This window comes from Notolepis coatsorum, assembly GCF_963971535.1.
Source record: "Notolepis coatsorum genome assembly, contig: SCAFFOLD_506, whole genome shotgun sequence".
In the NCBI taxonomy this organism is placed as follows: Eukaryota; Metazoa; Chordata; class Actinopteri; order Aulopiformes; family Paralepididae; genus Notolepis; species Notolepis coatsorum.
The window spans coordinates 22,603-49,925 of NW_028171715.1; the positions used below are offsets into that span (position 1 = coordinate 22,603).

Sequence of the window (27,323 nt, forward strand, 5' to 3'; positions counted from 1 at the left end):
GTACAATGGGGCTCTATGGAGAAACCATGACACTCCCCTGACTAAAAGTACAAAGGGGCTCTATGGAGAAACCATGGCACTCCCCTGACTAAAAGTATAATGGAGCTCTATGGAGAAACCATGGCACTCCCCTGACTAAAAGTACAAAGGGGCTCTATGGAGAAACCATGGCACTCCCCTGACTAAAAGTACAAAGGGGCTCTATGGAGAAACCATGACACTCCCCTGACTAAAAGTACAATGAGGCTCTATGGAGAAACCATGGCACTCCCCTGACTAAACGTATAATGGAGCTCTATGGAGAAACCATGACACTCCCCTGACTAAAAGTATAATGGAGCTCTATGGAGAAACCATGACACTCCCCTGACTAAAAGTATAATGGAACTCTATGGAGAAACCATGACACTCCCCTGACTAAAAGTACAATGAGGCTCTATGGAGAAACCATGACACTCCCCTGACTAAAAGTATAATGGAGCTCTATGGAGAAACCATGACACTCCCCTGACTAAAAGTACAAATGGGCTCTATGGAGAAACCATGACACTCCCCTGACTAAAAGTACAATGAGGCTCTATGGAGAAACCATGGCACTCCCCTGACTAAAAGTACAATGAGGCTCTATGGAGAAACCATGGCACTCCCCTGACTAAAAGTACAATGATGCTCTATGGAGAAACCATGGCACTCCCCTGACTAAAAGTACAATGGGGCTCTATGGAGAAACCATGACACTCCCCTGACTAAAAGTATAATGGAGCTCTATGTAGAAACCATGGCACTCCCCTGACTAAAAGTACAATAAGGCTCTATGGAGAAACCATGACACTCCCCTGACTAAAAGTATAATGGAGCTCTATGTAGAAACCATGACACTCCCATGACTAAAAGTATAATGGAGCTCTATGTAGAAACCATGGCACTCCCCTGACTAAAAGTATAATGGAGCTCTATGTAGAAACCATGACACTCCCCTGACTAAAAGTATAATGGAGCTCTATGTAGAAACCATGGCACTCCCCTGACTAAAAGTACAATGAGGCTCTATGGAGAAACCATGACACTCCCCTGACTAAAAGTATAATGGAGCTCTATGGAGAAACCATGGCACTCCCCTGACTAAAAGTACAATGAGGCTCTATGGAGAAACCATGGCACTCCCCTGACTAAAAATACAATGGGGCTCTATGGAGAAACCATGACACTCCCCTGACTAAAAGTACAATGGGGCTCTATGGAGAAACCATGACACTCCCCTGACTAAAAGTACAAAGGGGCTCTATGGAGAAACCATGGCACTCCCCTGACTAAAAGTACAATGGAGCTCTATGGAGAAACCATGACACTCCCCTGACTAAAGGTTGTTTCCAGGAAACATTCAAGAACTGTTCTTTGATAGAGAGGAGGGTTATAATCTGAGGGGGAAACTCAATTTAAAAGTTATTAGTGTACGCACTACCAGGAGAAGACACTGCATTTCCATATGTGGATTGAAACTGTGGAACAGTCTGAATGTGGTGCTAAAGCAATGTCCAAACATGAGACAATTCAAACTGAATTAAAGAATATAAAGAAATCATTTTCACGAGGTACAGGAATGAGGAAGGGGTTTGACATTAAGGGGTGTTTACATTTTTATTTTCTTTCTTTCATGTTTTACATATATAATTTTTTTGTTTTGCATATATATTTGTTTTGTAAGGGTTTAAATTAGTACATTCATTGAGTAGTGGAAAAGGGGTAGGATTAAATAAGTGTATACTTCTTCCTACTCCTTTTCGAGTTATGTTGTTTTAATTTGTTTCCATTTCATTGCTATAGATCAATGATTTGTTTTTGTTTTATATTGTTTGTATTTACTGAAATAAAGATTTAAAATAAAACATCTGGATGTAATTTTTCCAAATCATCATGGATTTATTGTTTAGATTGTCATGGTTATTGTTTAGTGTCATGGCTAACAAATGCAAATATATTGTAGTCTGCCCCGTTGTTCTGACCAGGACTACCCTTCTTTTTGCCTCCTTGATACGTGTCTGACATGGACAAGAAACCCGTCTTCACTTACAGAGCAGTTGTGTTTATGATTCCAATTAACGATGACGAGAGTCTGGTCATGTGAATATGACATACGTTGTCTGTGACACCCGAAGAAACAATTGCCTAATTAACGCATTCATAATTCATTTCCACAATTAACTGAGTGAGAACCCAGAAATGTGTCGACTGATCACACGTTTAAAAATCTATTTAATAAAAGAAACCTTTTACCTTTTTCCGAGTTATACAGTGGTGCCATTTTGTTTGTTTTTGATCCATTTTCGTCTCATCAGGGAAATCACAGCTCCCACGAAATGGATGAGAAATGCATGTGAAATTAATGTGCATGTTGTTGCTTTGCTAGATCAGCAGCCTGCCTGCGAGTAATTAGGTCCATTTACCCTTGTTTTGAAAATAGCGATGAGAAATTAGATTCACACATCCTATTATGATCAAAATTCCACACACTGTGTCCGCAAGCCTTGCAAATGGGATCTGGCCTGTGTCAGTCTGTGCCCGTTAGGGCAGCGCCTCCTCCAGAAGGAGCTTATCCATGGAGTGGGAAGAGCAGATGGTGAGGCAGGCGCGGAGGTGCCACCAAATGCAGATTCAAGGGATGATTTGAGGGATGAGTTGGAGAGAATAGGAGGAGGCAGAACCCCAGCCCTGGCCGCCAGTGAGGGCTCCAGTGCAGGAAGCCCCCGGTCCTCAGCCAGCTGGTCCACAGCGAGGGCTCCAGTGCAGGAAGCCCCCGGTCCTCAGCCAGCTGGTCCACAGCGAGGGCTCCAGTGCAGGAAGCCCCCGGTCCTCAGCCAGCTGGTCCACAGCGAGTCGACTGGGAGGGTGTGAACGCAGTCTATTGTTCCACGGCTGGAGGAAGGCAGCGACATTGAGCCGTATTTGACCACGTTTGAGTGGGTCAGAAGATCTTAAAGAACTTCTACTCATGCACAATAGAGAGCATCCTGACTGGTAACATCACCTCCTGGTTTGGGAATAGCACCGCACACGACCATGGAGTGGGAAGAGCAGATGGTGAGGCAGGCGCGGAGGTGCCACCAAATGCAGATTCAAGGGATGATTTGAGGGATGAGTTGGAGAGAATAGGAGGAGGCAGAACCCCAGCCCTGGCCGCCAGTGAGGGCTCCAGTGCAGGAAGCCCCCGGTCCTCAGCCAGCTGGTCCACAGCGAGGGCTCCAGTGCAGGAAGCCCCCGGTCCTCAGCCAGCTGGTCCACAGCGAGGGCTCCAGTGCAGGAAGCCCCCGGTCCTCAGCCAGCTGGTCCACAGCGAGTCGACTGGGAGGGTGTGAACGCAGTCTATTGTTCCACGGCTGGAGGAAGGCAGCGACATTGAGCCGTATTTGACCACGTTTGAGTGGGTCAGAAGATCTTAAAGAACTTCTACTCATGCACAATAGAGAGCATCCTGACTGGTAACATCACCTCCTGGTTTGGGAATAGCACCGCACACGACCACACCGAACGCACAATTGGAGGTGGGCTTCCCACTCTCCAGGGACATTTACACCAGGCGTTGCAGGGCCAAGGCTAAGATAATAGTCAAAGACTCTAGCCATCCAAACAACTGCCTCTTTGCACTGCTGCGGTCAGGCAAGCACTACCGGAGTCTCATGGCCAGTACAGAGACACTCAAAAGGAGCTTCTATCCCCAGGCCATCAGGATGCTCAATGACTATGTAATATCAACCCATCCATATACACTCATTGCACACACATCCACATGCACACACTCACTTTAAACACTCACCTTTAGCATTCACTTTAGACACTTTAAACACATTTTAACACTACACCATATTTGTATCTATTTATTACTAAAATATTTGCACTACATCCACACCTAATTTTTGCATTTAAAAAAGTTAGCATTTTGTACTTGTTTGCATTGGCACTTCATTTGTACTTTAGGTTGTATTTTATTTTATACCTTATATGCGACACATAAAACAAAACTTGAAATACACACACAACCACACACACACACGCACCTTATGAGACAATAAGGAAGAACAAACATGCATGGATGATAAATGGAAGGAAAGATAAAAGTCAGAGGAAAAGAGAGAAAGGAAAGTGAGAGAGGAAAGGAGAGTGAGAGAGGAGAGAGATGGGGGAAAGAGATAGAGGAAAGAGGAGAAAATTAAGACAAGACAAATGAAGAGAGAAAGAAGGGTGAACTAGAAGCCTGTGTGTGTGTGTGTATACAGCATGTGTGCTTTCTCTGTGTGTTTGCACTTAATATTACAATGTGTGTCTGTGTATGTGTACAATATGTGCCTTCACTCTGTGTTTGTACGTAGTCTGTGTATGCGCACATAATGTGTGTTTGTACGTATGCAGTATAACTGAGTGTACGTTTTGCTGTGTGTGTGAGTGTGCCTGTAAGCGTGTGTGTCTATGTGCATGTCTGTGTGTGTCTGTGGGAGTACATTATGTATGTATGTATGTATGTATGTATGTATGTATGTATGTATGTATGTATGTATGTATGTATGTATGTATGTGTGTGTGTGTGTAATTGTCTATTATATGTAGGTGGACTGTAACTCTTGTGACTGTAGCTGTAACTCTTGTTACTGTAGCTGGACTGTTGTGACTGTAACTCTTGTTACTGTAGCTGGACTGTTGTGACTGTAGGTCTTGTGACTGTAGCTGGACTGTTGTGACTGTAGGTCTTGTGACTGTAGCTGGACTGTTGTGACTGTAGGTATTGTGACTGTAGCTGGACTCTTGTGACTGTAGCTGGACTCTTGTGACTGTAGCTGTAACTCTTGTGACTGTAGCTGTAACTCTTGTGACTGTAGCTGAACTCTTGTGACTAACTCTTGTGACTGTAGCTGGACTGTAGCTCTTGTGACTGTAGCTGTAACTCGTGTGACTGTAGCTGTAACTCTTGTGACTGTAGCTGGACTCTTGTGAATGTAGCTGGACTCTTGTGACTGTAGCTCTTGTGACTGTAGCTGGACTCTTGTGACTGTAGCTGTAACTCTTGTGACTGTAGCTGGACTCTTGTGACTGTAGCTGTAACTCTTGTGACTGTAGCTGGACTCTTGTGACTGTAGCTCTTGTGACTGTAGCTGAACTGTAGCTCTTGTGACTGTAGCTGGACTCTTGTGACTGTAGCTCTTGTGACTGTAGCTGAACTGTAGCTCTTGTGACTGTAGCTGGACTCTTGTGACTGTAGCTGTAACTCTTGTGACTGTAGCTGGACTCTTGTGACTGTAGCTCTTGTGACTGTAGCTGAACTGTAGCTCTTGTGACTGTAGCTGGACTGTAGCTCTTGTGACTGTAGCTGGACTCTTGTGACTGTAGCTGGACTCTTGTGACTGTAGCTGGACTCTTGTGACTGTAGATCTTGTGACTGTAGCTGGACTCTTGTGACTGTAGCTGTAACTCTTGTGACTGTAGCTGGACTGTAGCTCTTGTGACTGTAGCTGGACTGTAGCTCTTGTGACTGTAGCTGTAACTCCTGTGACTGTAGCTGGACTCTTGTGACTGTAGCTGGACTCTTGTGACTGTAGCTGGACTCTTGTGACTGTAGCTGAACTCTTGTGACTGTATGTCTTGTGACTGTAGCTGGACTCTTGTGACTGTAGCTCTTGTGACTGTAGCTGGACTCTTGTGACTGTAGCTCTTGTGACTGTAGCTGGACTCTTGTGACTGTAGCTCTTGTGACTGTAGCTGGACTCTTGTGACTGTAGCTGGACTGTAACTCTTGTGACTGTAGATGGACTGTAGCTCTTGTGACTGTAGCTGGACTGTAGCTCTTGTGACTGTAGCTGGACTGTAGCTCTTGTGACTGTAGCTGGACTGTAGCTCTTGTGACTGTAGCTGGACTGTAACTCTTGTGACTGTAGCTGGACTGTAACTCTTGTGACTGTAGATGGACTGTAGCTCTTGTGACTGTAGATGGACTGTAGCTCTTGTGACTGTAGCTGGACTGTAACTCTTGTGACTGTAGCTGGACTGTAACTCTTGTGACTGTAGCTGGACTGTAGCTCTTATGACTGTAGCTGGACTCTTGTGACTGTAGCTCCTGTGACTGTAGCTGGACTCTTGTGACTATAGCTCTTGTGACTGTAGCTGGACTCTTGTGACTGTAGGTCTTGTGACTGTAGCTGGACTCTTGTGACTGTAGCTCTTGTGACTGTAGCTGGACTCTTGTGACTGTAGCTGGACTGTAACTCTTGTGACTGTAGATGGACTGTAGCTCTTGTGACTGTAGCTGGACTGTAGCTCTTGTGACTGTAGCTGGACTCTTGTGACTGTAGCTGGACTGTAGCTCTTGTGACTGTAGCTGTACTGTAACTCTTGTGACTGTAGCTGGACTGTAGCTCTTGTGACTGTAGCTGGACTGTAGCTCTTGTGACTGTAGATGGACTGTAGCTCTTGTGACTGTAGATGGACTGTAGCTCTTGTGACTGTAGCTGGACTGTAACTCTTGTGACTGTAGCTGGACTCTTGTGACTGTAGATGTAACTCTTGTGACTGTAGCTGGACTCTTGTGACTGTAGCTGGACTCTTGTGACTGTAGCTGTAACTCTTGTGACTGTAGCTGGACTGTAGCTCTTGTGACTGTAGCTGAACTGTAACTCTTGTGACTGTAGCTGTAACTCTTGTGACTGTAGCTGGACTGTAGCTCTTGTGACTGTAGCTGTAACTCGTGTGACTGTAGCTGGACTCTTGTGACTGTAGCTGGACTCTTGTGACTGTAGCTGGACTCTTGTGACTTTAGGTCTTGTGACTGTAGCTGAACTCTTGTGACTGTATGTCTTGTGACTGTAGCTGGACTCTTGTGACTGTAGCTCTTGTGACTGTAGCTGGACTGTAACTCTTGTGACTGTAGATGGACTGTAGCTCTTGTGACTGTAGCTGGACTGTAACTCTTGTGACTGTAGCTGGACTGTAACTCTTGTGACTGTAGATGGACTGTAGCTCTTGTGACTGTAGCTGGACTGTAGCCGGGGCGAAAGGTGCGACAGAGAGTGTTGTTGTTAGCGGTTGTTAGTTTAGCTGCTGAACTCTAAATGCTGCCAAATATGTTCCCGTCTGTGAGCGACTGAGCGCACTTGATCCCATCTGTGAGCGCGCACTTGAACAAAGAGGCGGATTTGAATAAAGAGTCAGATCTGATTCAGAAGACAATCCCCCTCGACAGAAGCACGTTTGTACTGTAAGTGTGTGTATTTGTGCCCACATGTTCATCTCTCTGTAGGCGTCTCTGTATCTTGTGTGTGTATCTGTGTGTGCGTCTGTGTGCAGGTGTCTGTGTGTTGACAGCTGTGTGTGTTTGGCTGAACGCTCCGGTGCTGCGGCTCCTCAGACTGTCTTGTCAAATCAGCAGTAAACTGACATCAAGTCAGATCTAATGAGGCAGACAACATTATCACATTAGTGTGTGTGTGTGTGTGTGTGTGTGTGTGTGTGGCTGTGTGTGTGTGTGTGTGTGTGTGTGTGTGTGTGGGGGGGGGGGGGGGGGGGGGGGGGGGGGGGTTGTGTGTGGGGGGTTGTGTGTGTGGGTTTGTGTGTGTGTGTGTGGGGGGGGGTTGTGTGTGTGTGGGGGGGGGGGTGTGTTTGTGTCTACTGACATTATAGCTATAACTAAAACTACACTGAAAACTAAAACTAGGTGTGAAAAAAACCTTTTAGTTAACTGAAATAAAATTAAAATCTAAACTTTAAAGAATAAATACAACTCAACTGAGACTATATTGTGTATTAATTTATTGTAAAAACAATTCAAATAAAATGAAAGTATACAGAAAATGTTAGTTTTAGTCTTTGTCAATGTTGTCAAATGTGTCAACTAACATGAGGAGGCATGTTGTCCACAGACTCCCAGAGGCACCAGCAGCTTAAAGCAGAATGATAATAATAATAATAATAATAATAATAATAATAATAATAATAATAATAATAATAATAATAATAATAATAATAATAATAATAATAATAATAATAATATAATAATACAAATAGCTCTATTTCTGTAAACTCACTCTTTCCAATTTATCAGAGGTTGCCTACTATAGTTTTAAAAACAAAATAAATATAAATAAAAACAAATGAAAACTACAAAACGAATGTCCCTGGGCCCTCATTTATCAATGCTGCATATGCACAGATGTGTGCGTAAACCGTGCGTACGATAATTTCTAAGCAAAGTGTGGGATTTATCAATATGAACATGTGCTTGAGATTGTGCGTATAGCACAGCTCCGACGGAATAAGCTTTCATGCATTAGAGTTCCAACACCAACGTGTTCGGTATGACTCATAATTAATCATAGTTAATTGTAAAATAGAGACATGAGTGTAATTATTGTCAAACCCTATAAATAGTATTTGGAATAGGTCTTTCCGAATGAATGCAGCATGGTTTATCTGGCGTTATCGGAATACTTCTCACGGGGTACGCTCCGCTGGGAGCTGTTTTCAGAGACAGTCTTGCAGAGAGAACATAAGTAGAGTCCACTACCCGAGACACATTCTCCTTGATTTGTATCGCAATTTGGGACACAAATTGGAGCGTGGAACAAAACTCACAAATCCATCCCTGTGCACATTCAAGTCCTCTCCACCCTGGGATCGTTGGCCACCGGCACGGTCCAGCGTGATATTGGAAATCGATCGAGCAATAGACTGTACCACTACCACCCATGTGGCTGTCAAAGCCCCATCAATAAACAAATGCAGTTATGTGAATAGAAAGGGATTCCACTCAGTCAATGTACATGCAATGCGCATTTGGCTGATGAATGTCGTTGCTTGTGGCTGGGAGGAACGCACGACACATTCAGGGCTAATTGTATTTAATTAAATTGTAATGTTATTACTGGGGTATCTGTAATTAAAATATCACTTAAATGCAGGTGATCAGGGTTATCCACTGAAGCCATAGTTAATGACTTTGACCCCCAACGACACAACAGGAGCGCAATTATAACGGGCTCACGCACGCACAAGAGCCATTTAGAGTGCAGTTGGCCTGCTGTGTTTGGCAGGGGGGGGGGGGGGGGGGGGGGTGGCAGACGCAGAACACCCACATTCAAACGCTGCATCAATTCAGTCAAGAGGATCATACAGCAGTTTTCTAGTAAGTCTCCCCTGGCAATGTCTTAATCTAACTTTAAAAAACTTAAACCAAACAAGGTGTTTATTGTCCAGTATGATTATAACAATGACTCAAACGCAAGCGCAAAATAGTGGTTACGAGTTGTTATTCTCCATTGGGTTGCACAGGCAGAAATTAGCTTCAGTGACTCATTCATTTCAGTCATTACAGTGCAAATGTCGGGTCAGCTTGTCAAATATTTAAAATCATACAATATATTGTTTAAAATAAAAAGCTAAATACTATTATTTTGTGTGTCATGTTTCCAAATAACATTGTTCACAACGAAATGCTTTCTACCTTCAATTGGTTGGTTAGATGACTTCCATGATCAATCTCGCTCTCAGTGAAGTTTCTCAGTTTGCTTATTCCACAAACAGGCATGTTCCCATGGGGGTATTTAATTACTGTGACGTACATGGGTACGTGGGTTGGTCATTACCATTATTACTGTATTTATGACACCATCTGAACATCAGGTTAGTATATGTAAATGTGTTATGTTTTGTATGTGATGTGTGTGTGTGCCATGATAGCTAATGCTGTCCCTTTCTCTTTCAGGTGCCGCCCGTCCCTACACTGAAGAGTGCTGATTGCCTAATGAATGACAGCTGATGACAAATACCTGACAGCACACACACATCCTGGCGCCTCTCTGTGTCAGTTACCAGTGACCAGGGTGTTGGAGGTTGCCACTGTTCTGCCATTTACCACTGTGTGTGGACAATTGTATATTGTGTTGGCCTTTGTGTGTTCCACTTCCACTGGTACTGTAGCCTCACTGTATTGTATTGCTGGTGTGCTTTACATATTATACTGCCCTTTGTTTCCACTTTGTGTGGCTTTATATATATTGTTGGCCTCTGTGCCGTTTACCACTTTTAAGTGGATCTTCACATATATATTTATACTGCCCTTTGTTTCCACTTTGTGTGGGTTTGTATATGTAGTTGGCCTTTGTGCCTATTTTCTTCCCTGTTAAGGGATTGCTATCTATTTACATATTGTTGGCTTTTAGGCCATTTTTGCCACTGTTTCCCCAAGGGAACTTTATACTGTGTTGGCCCTTGCCAACACTTGTGTTTTACCTATATTACTTGTTTGTTCTCCCCTTACCCTTCTCCCTGTTTGTTAATTGTTTGTGGGTTGTTTTTTCCCTTCTTTATATATACATATTGCATGTGGAGGTTTGAATTCCTGCCACAGATAATAAATATCATTTACCTTATGAAAGCGCATTTGTGTTGTTTCCTACCTGCCCGGGACTGTGCTTTAAAAGCATCTACTGAGAGGGGCTGTTTTTTGTTCATGTGCAGCCTGCTCCAGTTTCTATTCTATGTGGTCATCAGACCTTTGTACATGACATTACCATATGGTTAATTAGGGGCGGTTCTGTATGCAAATACTTAGAATTGTGCACAAGCATAGACGGTAAGAACAATTGGTATTTATCAACAGCGTGTGTGCGTACGACCTGTGCACGCACGGTTGATAAGTCCCGATTTTTCTGTGCGTAGAGACATTCTAAATTCCGTGCGTAGGAACAAAAATTGAACACTTTCTACAATTTATTTTTGTTTGTGTGTGTGTGCACGTGTTTGTGTGCACGCGTGTGTACATTTGCAGATAGTGCCTAACAGAGAAATAGACACACATACCATGTCAATTAAACTGATAAGAGGCAGAGAGAGGCAGAGAGAGAGAGATCAGAAAGATAGCATTTGCAGAAAACAATCACACAGGTGTGTGTGCGTGTGTGTGTGTGTGTGTGTGTGTGTGTGTGTGTGTGTGTGTGTGTGTGTGTGTGTGTGTGTGTGTGTGTGTGATTACTGCGGCTGCAGCCGACTAAGTGAATAAATATACTGACAACTTCAAGACAAGTCAATTAGCGAACAATACACTGACTACACTAGCTTGTTACGAGAGAAAGAGCGAGAGAGAGAGAGAAAGGGATGGAGGAGAGAGGGAAAGAGGGATGGGGGAGATGGAGGGAGGGAGGGAACAAAAGGGGGTAATGTAGGAAGGGATAATGGGAGAGAGAAAGGGAGAAAGAGATGGATGGAAAGAGAGGAGCATAAAGCACCGTAAAGAAAAGAGATGGTAACGATGAAGGAGAGAGAGGGAGAGAGAGAGAGAGAGAGAGAGAGAGAGAGAGAGAGAGAGAGAGAGAGAGAGAGAGAGAGAGAGAGAGAGAGAGAGAGAGAGAGAGAAGGGGTGCAGAGAGGGTGAAGGGAAAAGAGGAAAGGGGGAGAGGCAGACAGAGAGAAAGAGGGATTGAGGGAGACAGGGACATCCATATAGACAGGGTCAATTTTCAGAAAATCATAACCCTGAAGGCATTTCGTGTTTATTTTTGGTACACAGCATTTCTAGGGGTATTAAGGGGTGCTGAATCCAAATCTGCTGTATACCAAGCTCAAAAATGTCAAATAAGGCCTCAAAATTGAGAAATCCAACATGGCCGCCAGCGCCAGGCTGAAATCTATTTAAGTGCATATCTTTTTGACTAAACAAGGTAGAAACATGAATGAAATGTGTTTTTATATGTTTGTATACATGAGGAATTTAAAATCATATCCTGATTTTAGATCAGTTGTGAAAATGTTGCCATGGATTTATTCATCAAACTCTTTTCTCTTGACTTTTTTTAATCAACATGCCATTTATGCAAATTAGATAGTCCTTAATATGCGTACAGTAGCTTAGGTACAGTAATTTATTGTCAGTCATCAATCGTATTCAGGCAGGTGTCGCAGGTGTCTTGCAGTTGCATGATTCATCCAATGCCACTTTTCCTGAATAGAATAGAATAGATTATAATATAATAAAATAAAAAGATTATTTTACCATATCAATATAAGTGAATGTTCAAGTTTCTTTATTAGTTGTCATACAGAATACAGAATACAAAATGTTTCTTTCTGTGTTGCTCCTGAGAGTGTGCTAGATAATAACAAGATAGTATAAAATAAGTATAATAAGTATAAAATAGAAAGTCAAGAAGTCAAGTACGTAAACAAGTGTAAACAACAAAATTGTTCAGTGTATCTATAAGTATGTACAGCTGGTACAAAAATGGTGAGGTATAGCTTAGCTTGTGGTGCCACCTTGTAGTGGTGAGGTGCAATAAGGAATGAGAATGATGTGCAATTTCCTTACCAATAATATAAATATAAAGTGTAAAGTGTGTCTAAAGTGGTAAAGTGGGTGCTACAGTGTGTTGTTTATTTAAGTGAGTGTATGTGCGCTGTGGGTGTGTTGATGGTTTGCTTATTGTTCATTGTTCATTCATTGAGCATCCTGATGGCTTGGGGATAGAAGCTCCTTCTGAGTCTCTCTGTGCTTGCCATGTTCAAAGAGGCAGTTGTTTGAGTGGCTGGAGTCTTTGATTATTCTCTTAGCCTTGCCCATGCACCGCTTGTTGTAAATGTCTTGGAGAGTGGGAAGCCCACCTTCAATTGTGTGTTAGGCTGAACGGGCCACTCTCTGTAGTCTGCTGCGGTCTTGTGCAGTGCTATTCCCAAACCAGGAGGTGATATTGCCAGTCAGGATGCTCTCTATTGTGCATGAGTAGAAGTTCTTGAGGATCTTCTGACTCATGTTGAACTTCCTTAAGCGCCTAAGGAAGTAGAGGCGTTGTCGTGCCTTCTTGATAACACTGTCAATGTGTGTGGTCCATGTCAAGTCCTCGGATATGTGGACTCCGAGGTACTTAAAACTGTTCACTCTCTCAACCGGTGCCCCGTCGATGCTGAGGGGGCTGTAGTCCCTGACCCCGACCTCCTAAAGTCCACAATCATCTCCTTTGTTTTGCTGACGTTCAGGGAGAGGCTGTTCTCTTGACACCATCCCGCTAGAACCTTAACCTCTTCCAGGTAGGCCCTCTCGTCGTTTGCAGAGATCAGGCCCACCACTACTGTGTCATCAGCAAATTTGATGATTGTGTTGTTGTTCCGCTGTGCCACACAGTCATGTGTGTACAGGGAGTGGAGGAGGGAACTCAGGACACAGCCCTGGGGGGCCCCTATGTTGAGAGTGATGGATGAGGAGGTGCAGTTGCCTGCTCTCACCACCTGGGGTCTGCCCGTCAGGAAATCCAAGACCCACTGGCAGAGGTCATAGTTCAAGCCCAGGTCCCTGAGCTTGGCTATGAGTTTGGAGGGGACTATGGTATTGAATGCTGAGCTGTAGTCGATGAATAGCATTCTCACATAGTTCCCCTGCCTCTTGTCCAGGTGTGATGCTGCTGTGTGCAGCACATGGGCTATGGCGTCCTCCGTGGACCTGTTGGGGGGGTATGCAAATTGCAGGGGGTCCAGGTTGATGGGGAGGGAGGAACAGATGTAGCCCTTCACTAGCTTCTCAAAGCAGTTCATGTCTTAATAATAATATAATAATGCAGGACCTGCTCAGAGGTCTTTAATTGGCATGCAATTATCCTCAACACACACACACCGGAACACACACGCATGCATTGTCTCTGTAGGATCGCTGATGCGATTCGTCTCTGCGATTAACCCATCCCGTCGTCCTTCCCCCCCAAGGGCAGCCGGGAGCAGATAGGCGTCAACGTGAGCCGCGCCAGGGGACCAATCCAAGTGCTCCTGTCCGTCTTCGTCAAGGACGCCACAGCGTTAGCGATCTGTTGTTGTGCATGTTTTTCCATTGGGTTTATCTTATCAGGGGGGGAAACCCTTGCAAGCACGGGGAGAACATGCAAACTCCACACAGAAAGGCCTGGGAGATACCCCACCTGGGTACCTGGCATTATGGAAACCTGGTCCCCAAGCGGGAATCGAACCCTGGACCTTCTTGCTGTGAGGCGACAGTGTTAACCACTACACCACCGTGCCGCCTTGGTCTATGTAGTCTATGGTCTATGTAGGTGAGAGATACAGGGCAGTAGTCGTTGAGGCAAGCAGGCTTGGATTTTTTGGGTACAGGGATAATGGTGGACTTCTTCAGACAGGTGGGGATGACAGCCTGTTCTAAGGACAGGTTAAATATGTCAGTTGGTCGGCACAGACTTTTAGGACGCGGCCGGGGATACCGTCCGGTCCTGCTCCCTTCCTGTTATTCACTTTCTTAAACGTCCTCCTCACCTCATGTTCTGTTATCCTGAACACTGAGTCTCCATCAGCAGTGCCCCCCCCTCCATTGCAGTGGTTTGTAGGCTGGTGCTGTTATTCCCAGCCTCAAACCTCGCATAGAAGGTATTGAGATCATTTGCCAGTTGGATGTCACTGTTCAGTTTGAGGGAGGTGCCTTTGTAATCTGTCATCGTTCTGAGGCCCTGCTACATAGCTCTAGAGTCAGCCTGTTCATATTGAAGTTCAATTTTATCCCTGTAGCGCCTTTTTGCTTCTATTACTGTCCTCCTAACATTGTATCTCGCCACCTTGTGGTCATTCATGTTGCCTGTCACAAGCCTGGCGTTGTATGCTGAGGTGCGCGCCTTCAGAGCTTCGCGGACGGATTTGTCTACCCAGGGCTTTTGGTTTGGGTAAACTCTAATTGTGGTAGAGGGGATTGTTTCTTCTACCAAAGTAGGAACAAAGTCCAGCACTGTTTCCGTGTAGTCATTAATATTATCTGTGTTATCGCGGAACACCCCCCAGTCTGTACATTCTAGTGCAGCTTGGAGCGTCTCCTCCGACGCCACCATCCAGCGCTTCACCTCTCGCGATACTACAGGAATGCGCTTGAGACTTTGTTTATACTGCGGTACAAGAAAGATGGCGTCGTGATCTGACTTGCCGAAAGGACTGGCAGCATGTGATTTGTACCCACTCTTAAATTCTGAGTAGCAATGGTCTAAAATATTCCCGCCTCTGGTAGCACAAGTCACATGCTGGTAGAAGTTTGGCAGCACTTTTCTCAGATTAGCGCTATTGAAATCACCCACAACCACAATAGCAGCGTCAACGTTAGCTGCTTGGAGCTTGTTTACCTCGTTGTGGAGCTTGGAGAGCACATCGCCTGTGTTTGCTTGTGGTGGAATATACACTCCGATCAGAATGACAACGTTAATTCTCTCGGGAGAAAGAATGGCCGGCACTTGATGGATATATACTCCAGGTTTGGGGAGCAGTGGTTTGAAAGCTCCTTCACGTTGCCTGGATCACACCAATTGTTGTTCAACATGAAAGCTATTCCACCTCCCCGCTTTTTACCGGAATATTTTGGATCCTTCGATGTCCCAGCTTTCATGTATAGATGCGTACATCGGATTCTGTCATAGTGAGCTAAGAGTAGAAGCAGCACATCTGTGTCACGCGCTGACACAACGATTGTTTCCACTGGAGCCTGGATGAGAAAATCAGACGTGTATCAGCTTCCTCATGGTCAGCACTCAGACAGGAGACTTCAAGATCTGGATCTGTTGACTTGACAGTTGTCGCTTCAGTAAACCTCCCTGATACTACAACTACAGGTTCATCATCCGGGCTGTGTTCTATCAGGTGGTTTGAGAGTAGTTGAGCGATATCTGATTTGTTGTCTTCAAAATATCTGATTTGTTGTCATCAAGGGCCATGAAGCTCGACCAATCGGCAGGAAGTGGAACAGACTTGTTTTTGATTTCACGACGTACTGGTCTGTGGCGCTGTTTGCGTTTCACCCTCGTTTCGCCTGTTTTGATGGATTGATCATGGTATCTGTCAAAGACGACATCTACCCTCTGGTATTTTGCTCCCATCTTCAACACGGTGTCAGTGAACTTGTTGGCATAGTCACCAAATGTTGTAGTGTCAGGTGGCTTTCCGAGTGCCATTACCAGAGCTTGGCCATCAATGACCAGGCAGCTGGGTCCCTGAAGGGTAAGATCTGCAGGGGTTTTAACTTGTTTCGTCAGTATATTTGCGAACACAGACTTGTTGGTGGAATGTAGACTCCCGTTAGTTGTGGCCAGAGATGGCGGGATGGGCATGAACTCATGCTGGAGGATATTGTCAAGGTCTACCTTACGACCTGCTCTGTAAGCTATGATGAGCCTTTGTAGAATCTGCCTGTCTACTTTGATGGTGTTTTGCTTGTTCTTGGAAAGTTGCACAACTTCATACAAAGAGGCAAATGTCTTGGCTTTGTTCTTTCGAATGGGTGATTTCAGGTTCAGGTGCTGGTCACTATCTGGAGGTTCACACAAACGTTTGTCCACAAACATGTTCAGTTGTGCCTGTCCAAGGTGTTCTGCGCCAAGTATAGATTCTTGAATCTCCGGTGTGACTACGTCCTTGTTGATGTATGTAAGAAAACTTACAAAAGCACATTTAATTCAGGTTTGTACCTTGTGTAGTCACACTTAACTCATTAAGCCCCACCATTTATTTTTAGAAAATTCGCCTAAAACAGCATGCTTACATTAAAATGCTTATATATCCAGATTTATAAGAGCTACTTGCATAAACTTGGTACCTGAAGAAAGCTAATACTTGGGGGATTCTAATGTTGGTATCCAACTCTGTACAGTTATTACCAAAATGCTGTAGTATTCCTGCAAACACTGAAGAAATGTAATTTTTTGTATCCTTGCCTATACAAAGATTAGGGTTAGACAGTCAAAAACACCCTGTTACTCATGGTTGCACCCCAGCTATATTCCTACTTTATTCCTCCATAGGTGCAGATGTTCTGTGCAAAGTTTCATGTCAGTAGAATAAAAACTGTGGGTTTAGCACCTGTTTTTGTGGAGAGAGGGCCTGGTGCTGGCGGCCATGTTGGATTTCTCAATTTTGAGGCCTTATTTGACATTTTTGAGCTTGGTATACAGCATATTTGGATCCAGCACCCCTTAATACCCCTAGAAATGTTGTGTACCAAAAATAAACACGAAATGCCTTCAGCACTTTATACAAGCACATTTTCTGAAATTCTGCCTAGTCTAATAGAAATGCAGAAACCGTTGTTCCAGTAGGGGGGAGATTGGGGGGGGGGGGTAGATGAAGGAGATAGTGATGGAGGGAGAGGAGAGGGAGAAGGAAGGAAGGAGAGAGAGAGAGTAGATATGAAGAACGATGGGGAGGGTAGGAAGGGGGAGATATGGGGGGTGCAGTGGGACAGAGGGAGGAAACAAGGGATGAAGAGAGGAGAGCGGGTGGCGTGGATGAAAACAGGATGAGAGGGGGAGGCAGAGAGGGAGCCAAGGAAGGAGAGAGGGAGGGAGAGAGAGGTAGGAATGGATGGAGAGAGCGAGGGATGAAGACAGAGAGAGATGAAGGGAGGGAGGAAGAGGCAAAATGCCGTCTGTGGCTTTGTTCAAGAGAGAGGAAGGGAGGGAAAGACAGAGATAAAGGAAGGACAGAGGGAAAGAGGGGGAGAGAGAGAGAGAGAAAGTTGACAAATCACTGATCACTACTTCAATAGAGAGATCGATCGATACAGGTATAGAGAGACGGGCCTGAGGGGGCGATAGAGGGAGGGCAGAGTGAGAGAGAGGGATTAGGTAGAGATTAAAGGGATAGTATTTTTCAATAATTTGAAATGAAGGCCGTATAAACCGGTCAATCACGTGGGATAATGATATCAATTAGGGGGCAGCAGTGACCTCATTTAAAAACCCCCGAGGAACACTCTGCACTGGGAAGTGAATAATGCTCTCCCCCCCCCTCCTCAATACCCACTGTCAACAGTGTCAGGCTGTGGTTGTACTGGGCAGCTCCTAGTGGTCAACAGTGTCAGGCTGTGGTTGTACTGGGCAGCTCCTAGTGGTCAACAGTGTCAGGCTGTGGTTGTACTGGGCAGCTCCTAGTGGTCAACAGTGTCAGGCTGTGGTTGTACTGGGCAGCTCCTAGTGGTCAACAGTGTCAGACTGTGGTTGTACTGGGCAGCTCCTAGTGGTCAACAGTGTCAGACTGTGGTTGTACTGGGCAGCTCCTAGTGGTCAACAGTGTCAGGCTGTGGTTGTACTGGGCAGCTCCTAGTGGTCAACAGTGTCAGACTGTGGTTGTACTGGGCAGCTCCTAGTGGTCAACAGTGTCAGACTGTGGTTGTACTGGGCAGCTCCTAGTGGTCAACAGTGTCAGACTGTGGTTGTACTGGGCAGCTCCTAGTGGTCAACAGTGTCATACTGTGTTGTACTGGGCAGCTCCTAGTGGTCAACAGTGTCAGACTGTGGTGGTACTGGGCAGCTCCTAGTGGTCAACAGTGTCAGGCTGTGGTTGTACTGGGCAGCTCCTAGTGGTCAACAGTGTCATACTGTGTTGTACTGGGCAGCTCCTAGTGGTCAACAGTGTCAGACTGTGGTTGTACTGGGCAGCTCCTAGTGGTCAACAGTGTCATACTGTGTTGTACTGGGCAGCTCCTAGTGGTCAACAGTGTCAGGCTGTGGTTGTACTGGGCAGCTCCTAGTGGTCAACAGTGTCATACTGTGGTTGTACTGGGCAGCTCCTAGTGGTCAACAGTGTCAGACTGTGTTGTACTGGGCAGCTCCTAGTGGTCGACAACAGTGTCAGGCTGTGGTTGCACTGGGCAGCTCCTAGTGGTCAACAGTGTCATACTGTGTTGTACTGGGCAGCTCCTAGTGGTCAACAGTGTCAGACTGTGGTTGTACTGGGCAGCTCCTAGTGGTCAACAGTGTCAGACTGTGGTTGTACTGGGCAGCTCCTAGTGGTCAACAGTGTCAGACTGTGGTTGTACTGGACAGCTCCTAGTGGTCAACAGTGTCAGACTGTGGTTGTACTGGGCAGCTCCTAGTGGTCAACAGTGTCAGACTGTGTTGTACTGGGCAGCTCCTAGTGGTCAACAGGGTCAGACTGTGGTTGTACTGGGCAGCTCCTAGTGGTCAACAGTGTCAGACTGTGGTTGTACTGGGTGTGAATGTGTGGCACTGTGTGAGTGTGAAGCAGGGCGTTGCAGGAGAAACAAACATCTGTGCTCAGTGAACCTGCTCTGGGTAAGTAAAGGTTAAAGGTCAAATAAAATAGTGGCTTAGTCAACATTGTACTCATTGATCTAATATGTTATGAATAGATCCAAAGTTCAGATGGTCAAAGAAAATTGAGAGAGGAAGAGAGAGAAAATTTTAGTTTTGTGGGGGAGGGGGGGGGACTGGCAGAGAGAGAAGCAGAGAGAAAGAGAGAGAGAGAGAGGGGAGGAGGGGGTCAGAAGAGACTTGTGAAAATGCACTTCACTGCTTATACAGCGGGGAGGGTAAAGAAAGAGAAAATGAGAGACGGAGAGAGGGAGGGGGGAGAGAGAGAAGGATATAGAGAGAGGAGCAGCAGACGAGAGAGGACTGAAGAAAGTGTGCGTCCATATATGAATATATATGCATAATAACTAATGTTTTCACAGTCTTTCAAAGATTGGTGTCCTTCTGTTGGTGTATGTGTTGCGTGCGTGCATGTGCGTGTGTCCTTCTGTTTATGTTTGTTTGTGTGTGTGTGTGTGTGTGTGTTCTTTGTTTTAAGTCTATTCCACGTTTGTTTTAGCCTAACAAGAAAGAACTCCCCTGATTAAAACTCCTTCATGTGGTTTCATGATTGCCCAGTCAATGGGCTTTAAACTGATACAGCGCTACATGATCGATCTCTGCACAGAGGGCAGCAAGATGGATGTGTTAGATATTAATAGCTTGATCAACACGCCTAATTATGAGAGGAGGACACAGGGGTAGAAGGAGAGAGAGAGAGAGATCAATCACGAAACCCTGTATCGGCTTAAGTCCATTGATTGGCTTAATTTATTAGCACATGCAAAGCAAGAGCACATCTGAAAGAGAGTTGCACAGCATTTCAGAGTGCTGACATAGGGTCTTCACCTTTTCGAGACAGACTGAGGTAAATTACCTCTACTGCTGTAGTACTAATGCAGGATAGATGCATGATGTGTGAGTGCGTGTGTGTGTGTGTGTGAATGAATGAATGAATGAAAACTTTATTTAACAGATTGCAGAATGGGTACAATACAGTACGGCTCAATACATACAATTGTTAAGGGGATGCAGACCTGAGAAAGACGTTTGTCTTGTTTCCATCAGGGTCCCCCATTTTCAATTCATATAGACATATATGACATACATGACATACAGATAGTCAGTACTGCTACATCTATACATTTATGACATACCAGATTTGCAAATACAGTACTGTTTGTGATACAGAAGGAGTCAAGAAAAGGGAGTATATACATTTGACGTAGAAACTGTACATTGGAGGTTGGGTGGGGGGGGTTGGGTACATTGGGATATTGACAACCATACTGGGTAATTTACATTGGAGGTGGTTGGGGGGGGGGGGGGGGGGGGGCGGGGGGCACACTGTATAAACAAGTAACACTGTACATTGAGGGGGGGGGGGGAGGAGACACTGTACAAACAAACACAATTGTACATTGAACTATTGACAAAACCATACTAGGTAAATGACTGTACATTGGAGGGGGTTGGAATGATTGGGTTAGGATATTTACAGGGGCCAGTGTTGAATTGCAGTCTCCCGTAGGTGTCCCTTGAGAGAGGTTTTGAAAGTGGGTAGTGATCCACATTCCTTTACAGCTTTGGGTAGGGCGTTCCACATTGATGTGGCATAATTGCGAAACGTGTTTAGTCCCTTATTTGAGCCGAATCTGGGTTTGACATGATTTGTGGAGCTCCCTCTGGTGTTGTGATCGTGGTATTCACTGACCTTTGGGAAGTATTTTGACATGTACATGGGTACCTTGGTCGTGTAGTGTATCTTGTAGACCAGGCCCATTGCAAGTTGTTGTACTCTGTCGTCTACTCTAAGCCATCCTAGGTTGTCGAAGTGGGCAGGGGTGAGGTGGGTTCTAGGAGTAAGGTCAAGCAGTAGTCTGACCAGTTTGTTTTGAGATGTTTGTAATTTTGTTTTTAGCGCCTTTGAGGTGCTTTGGTACCATGAGGTGCAAGCATAGTCGTAGTACCCCTGAATGAGTGCTCCTGCCAGAGTCTTCAGGGTGTTCTTGTTTACCAGAGAGGAGATCCGGTACAAGAATCGAGTTCGTTGGTTGACTTTTTTTATTACATTGGATGCCATTTTGTCACAGGAGAGATTAGCCTCTAGGATGGACCCCAGGTAGGTAATTTCATCTGTGTGTGTGTGTGTGTGTGTGTGTGTGTATGTGTGTGTGCGTGTGCGTGTGTGTGTGTGTGTGTGAGTGTAAAAGTGTGTGGGTGTATCCGCTCGCACATGTTGGAGCTTATTCTGGGAAATCTCCCATATTTTTCCCCTCTCTCCTTAAATCAATGTTGGCAGATATATCGTATACATCTCTCGCCATTCGCTGTTGGCTCACCTGATATGCAGAAGCTTGGTTACCATGGTAACATTTAGAATACCCTGTCTGTCTGTTCCAAAAATACACCAATATCCTGCAGCTGGGTATGAAAATGCATATGAGCGGCGAGCTTATCCTAGATAAAGACTGAGCCCCGGATATCAGCCGTTATCCGGAGGACTGCGTGTGCGTGACACGTCAATGCAACCATCTCCATGTTGTGTGGAGGAAATGTAAGGAGGAATTATGCTTGCATTAGAGGGTGAAAAATGATATTATCTGCTCGGCCAGTGTTTTGATTGACAGCGGTGTAAGACAGTCACGTACCGGTCTCCAGCTTGGTACCCTTGGTGCAGGCCACCATGGCTCCCATGCTAGGTTGAGAGGTCATGCCCGCCATGGAATCCACCTAAAATGAAAAGGCAAACATCTAAATACTGTTCCATTCAATTACATTACGGCAACATTCATAACCTGCTGTGACCGTTCTGCCCCACAATGCAATGCTTCACACTTCTTCAGTGGACATTGACAGGCAGCTAATGTTGGCTAGCAAGGCAGTCGAAAATAGAGCTAGATGTTTCATATCTTAGGGATGGGGAGTGCTGTGAAGTTTGTAAAAAATATATAAAAATATTAATAATAATAATAAAATAAAATAAACGCATAGCTAGAAGTTTAGATTAGAAAGAGGAAGTAAACTGACCGGTGCTACCTATAGACCCAGGGCTCTACAGTGCGACCATATTACTCGCATTTGCCCCTAGAAATACGTGTGTGCGAACCGGAAAAATCAATTACTCGCACAGTGTGCAAGTGAAGATTACAACCTAAGTCGTGTTTTTTTCTCTCCGCTGCCAATCATTCAAAAACTATAAGTCCCACATTGCACTCAAGCCAACGGTCCAATCACAGTAGAGTGACGTGACTGGTTTCAAGGGAAATAAAGGAAATGACCAATCGGAAGCTTTCATTTGCTTTTTTACTTCCGGAAAGTCCGCCATTGCGCTATGCGAGTTTTCCGAGACAGTAACATTAAATTAATTAATTAGTCTTACCAATAGCAATAGATTTTAGAACACCTAGATTTATCGATAGCAATAGTAATATACCGTTAATGAAACAAAACGAATGCCTTGCTTTGTTAATCATAACGTTGATGCAGTAGCGTATGTCGTTGTGTTGGCTGTAATGGACATGACAATAACATAACACTGTGTACACATTAAAATTGCGATAATCGATTCTAACATTTTCAAATCGATGCAGTTGAATTTTCCCCTTAGGATCGATGCATTGCGATGCATTGTTACACCCCTACACCAAAGTCACTGGCCCACTGTGCGTGTATCTGTGTGTGTGCTAACTTGGCTTATCAACAGCAGAGGTGGGTGCAAGCGGTGTGACGTAATTGGCAGAATCGACTGTCAATCAATGGTCTACCTGACACGCAAACTCATAAACAATGTTTCTGTACTGGAGGTGTACAGTATTTCAATAGGCAACCCTGAAAGGATTATTTTTCTAGAAGAACAACACTAGCCAAAACATAGGCATTGTATGCATAAAAGGGGCAAAAGCTAAAGTTAATTGACTGTTACTTTTGTAGCAGTAGTTCAGTGTCACTGCCTTTTTTTATTATGCCTAGTTTTGGCTACAACTTTGTCACAGTAGGCATTATTCACTTAATAGTTCAAATGTCTGTGTCCCATTCCCGTTTGCACACGCAGATACACACACACAGTGGGCCAGTGACTTTGGTGGTATGTGCTATTGCACAGATGTGTGTCCCGTTCCCGTTTGCACATGCACGCACAGTACAAATATACATATATTAAAAAAATATATATAATAAACTCTGTTACTTGAAATATTTTCACTATGCTCCTAAATATTTTTGTGTGCTCCTAAATTTCTTTGTGTGCCCCAAACATTTTTCATTTAGGAGCACATGTGCTCCTTGGGAAAAAAGGTTAGCGTAGAGCCCTGAGACCCGTTTGCTGTTTACAAACATACCGTGTTCGAGCCAATCAGCAATACCAACTGAGTCACGTGACTAAGTTGCCCCCTACCTGCGTGAGCTGCTGCGGTAAAAAAGTACAACGGGGCTCTATGGAGAAACCATGACACTCCCCTGACTAAAAGTGATTTCAAACTAAAACAACTGTTTTACATATCTAGCTTTGCCATGGATTGATTGTTTAGATCGCTAGCATGGCTAACAAATGCAAATATATTGTAGACTGCCCCGTTGTTCTGACCAGGATTACGTTCCTTTTGCCTCCTTGATGCGCGCGCACACTGAGTCAGACGTATACCGCGAACAGGTCTATACTTGTATAATTCCTTAAAGCTGCAGTAGGCAACTTTGGGGAAATTATAGTGAATTTACCACAGACTCCCAGAGGCACCAGCAGCTTTAGGCTGAATTAAAAACAAATAATAATATAAAATATATGTCTCTGATCAACAGTTGGCATTGGACATTGTGTGTATATTTTGGAATGTGATGGTTGTCTTAGTGTTCCAAAGAACAACATTAACCAAAGCTCCCTGCATCAATAACCAATCAGATGGTGTTTCTGCCAAGGGGTGGATCACATGGGAGAATGAAATCCAAATGAATTATGGGGTCAGCCTTTTTGGATGAATTATTACCGATATAAACATTACAAAAACATCTTGCCCGATGGATAAGAGGTTAAGAAACCATTTAAGAATGTTTCCATGACGATGCATCCTCTTCTTATAATTATTGGTATGTGTGTGAGTGAGTGTGAGTGTGAGTGAGTGAGTGAGTGAGTGAGTGAGTGAGTGAGTGAGTGAGTGAGTGAGTGAGTGAGTGAGTGAGTGAGTGAGTGAGTGAGTGAGTGAGTGAGTGAGTGAGTGAGTGAGTGAGTGAGTGAGTGAGTGAGTGAGTGAGTGAGTGAGTGTGAGTGAGTGAGTGAGTGAGTGAGTGAGTGAGTGAGTGAGTGAGTGAGTGAGTGAGTGAGTGAGTGAGTGAGTGAGTGAGTGAGTGAGTGAGTGAGTGAGTGAGTGAGTGAGTGAGTGAGTGAGTGAGTGAGTGAGTGAGTGAGTGAGTGTGTGTGTGTGTGTGTGTGTGTGTGTGTGTGCACACACCGCCACGTCCACCACGTCAGCCCCTGCCTCTGCGCAGGCCAGCATGGCGGCCACGCCGGCCCCGGCCGTGTCGTGCGTGTGGATGTGGATGGGCATGTCGGGGTATCGATCCCTCAGGGCTCCAACCAGCATCTTACTGGGCTCAGGCTTCAACAGGCCCGCCATGTCCTGAGAGAGAGGGGGGGGGGGGGGGGGGGGGGGGGGGGGCAGAGAGAGGGGGGGGGGGGAGAGAGGGGGGGGGAGCAGAGAGAGGGGGGGGGGGGCAGAGAGAGAGGGGGGGGAGAGAGAGGGGGGGGAGCAGAGAGAGAGAAAGGGGGGGAGCAGAGAGATAGAGATAGAGATAGAAATAGAGAGAGAGAGAGAGAGAGAGAGAGAGAGAGAGAGAGAGAGAGAGAGAGAGAGAGAGAGAGAGAGAGAGAAAGACAGGGATGAGAGAGGGAGAATAAAGGGCAGGAGCGAGGGAGAGAGATAAAGAAGGGGAAGAGAGGTGAGGGGGATGATCAGATTGAGAGCGAGGAGAACGTGTGAATGGTTAGTTGGTTTATATTCATATGATAATCACTGTTGTGACAGTTCAGGCTTTTCTGTCTTTACACAAACTGCATATACAGTACACACACACACACCTCAGGAAACGGCATATATACAGCACGCACACACACACACACACCTCAGGAAACTGCATGTACTCACAAAAGCAGAATACTAGAATTTTTTATTCTGCCTTTGTCTGAATCGTCTCTTCATGCTCCTTTCATCTTTGAATATCTCTGCTCCACAGCGATGCTGTCAGTTCAGATCTGGTTCACACTTGTCACCGTGGGGAGCGGGACGCTGCTCTGTTCCGTCTGGCCTCAATACACCAGTCCATTAGACGTGACTAGGCATGTGCCGGTATGACATTTTGATGGTATGATAACCTTGGGCAAAAATACCACGGTTTCGCGCTATTCGGTTTTCCATTGAACCAAACGTATGTTATTACAGTGCACAAACACACACAATCAGCTTTTCTGCAAGTGTTATTTATGAATGTGTGAAGACTGTCTGTATTACACACAGAGGGAACCGTCTGACCACTTTCAATCCAAGTACAGAATAAAAAATACTTCCAAATAAACGTTCATGATTATGAATATGTAGGCTACATGCCAAAAGGGCAATACGTTTTGTTAATGTAATCTACTTGCACATATGTATGTTATATAGCGTAGTACTATTCTTACTGGATTACATACATTTAAACAATTCATCTTTTGTGGTGGATCAACATAATTCACCCACGGAACTATGTGTTGGGGATAAGGGTTCTGCACGGACCATATTGTTTGTTACTTTCCTGTCGGCAAACGAGCTCAACGTCAACAGAGTGTTGATGTCGAGTTGATGTTTAATAAACGTTTAGTGTCGTCTTTCGACACCCCGCCTCAGACTCCTATCCTTCGGCACTACACTTTCATGATTATGAATATGTAACGGAACGTAGGCCAATCTAGCTAAAACGTTAGTCGACCGAAATCAATTGGCAACATATCACCTGTACTACTAGCTAGCTGGCTAGCTAACTACAGTAGCTAATGCTAGCTAGCTCCCGTCAAAACGAACTGTTTGGTATGGCCGTTATATTATATTTCTGTTTGGGTTATTCTGATTCTAGCTCACTAGGTCAGTCACATTAAACTTTCTTTCTGTATAGCTTGCTAGCTATGTAGTGGAAACCGTGGAACCCGTAACCGGCCCATGCCTAGACGGGACTGTTATCAGTCCTCCCACTCAGACAAGAACCCGGGAGCAGGTTGCACACGCTGAGTGGGCCGACCGCCAGGCCTCCACTGTGGCCGCTCATCCAACCACATCCCACTCGACACGTCGCAGTCTTGTCTACATTCTACTATAGCTACTGTACACTCTTCTCAAGGAGTGGACTGAGGCTGGAGTCAAGAGGTTCACAAGGAGTGGACTGAGGCTGGAGTCAAGAGCTTCACAAGGAGTGGACTGAGGCTGGAGTCAGAGGTTCACAAGGAGTGGACTGAGGCTGGAGTCAGAGCTTCTCAAGGAGTGGACTGAGGCTGGAGTCAAGAGCTTCACAAGGAGTGGACTGAGGCTGGAGTCAAGAGGTTCACAAGGAGTGGACTGAGGCTGGAGTCAAGAGCTTCACAAGGAGTGGACTGAGGCTGGAGTCAAGAGGTTCACAAGGAGTGGACTGCGGCTGGAGTCAAGAGCTTCACAAGGAGTGGACTGAGGCTGGAGTCAGAGCTTCACAAGGAGTGGACTGAGGCTGGAGTCAGAGGTTCACAAGGAGTGGACTGAAGCTGGAGTCAAGAGGTTCTCAAGGAGTGGACTGAGGCTGGAGTCAAGAGGTTCACAAGGAGTGGACTGAGGCTGGAGTCAAGAGGTTCACAAGGAGTGGACTGAGGCTGGAGTCAGAGGTTCACAAGGAGTGGACTGAGGCTGGAGTCAAGAGGTTCACAAGGAGTGGACTGAGGCTGGAGTCAGAGGTGCACAAGGAGTGGACTGAGGCTGGAGTCAGAGGTTCACAAGGAGTGGACTGAAGCTGGAGTCAAGAGGTTCTCAAGGAGTGGACTGAGGCTGGAGTCAGAGGTTCACAAGGAGTGGACTGAGGCTGGAGTCAGAGGTTCTCAAGGAGTGGACTGAGGCTGGAGTCAGAGGTTCTCAAGGAGTGGACTGAGGCTGGAGTCAGAGGTTCTCAAGGAGTGGACTGAGGCTGGAGTCAAGAGCTTCACAAGGAGTGGACTGAGGCTGGAGTCAAGAGGTTCACAAGGAGTGGACTGAG

The 27,323-nt window shown here is 45.3% G+C and overlaps 1 protein-coding gene across 1 annotated transcript in view; it reads right to left on the reverse strand.

Moving 5' to 3' along the window:
* The window catches only part of pcxb (pyruvate carboxylase b), a gene marked incomplete at both ends in the record, with an annotated part of 123,127 nt that overhangs the window by 16,337 nt on the left and 79,467 nt on the right, over positions 1 to 27,323 (reverse strand). The window contains 2 exons of the mRNA XM_084339127.1: positions 21,737 to 21,818; positions 24,530 to 24,697. Of these exons, the coding sequence (XP_084195253.1) occupies positions 21,737 to 21,818; positions 24,530 to 24,697 (250 nt within the window). The remainder of the gene's footprint in view (positions 1 to 21,736; positions 21,819 to 24,529; positions 24,698 to 27,323) is intronic.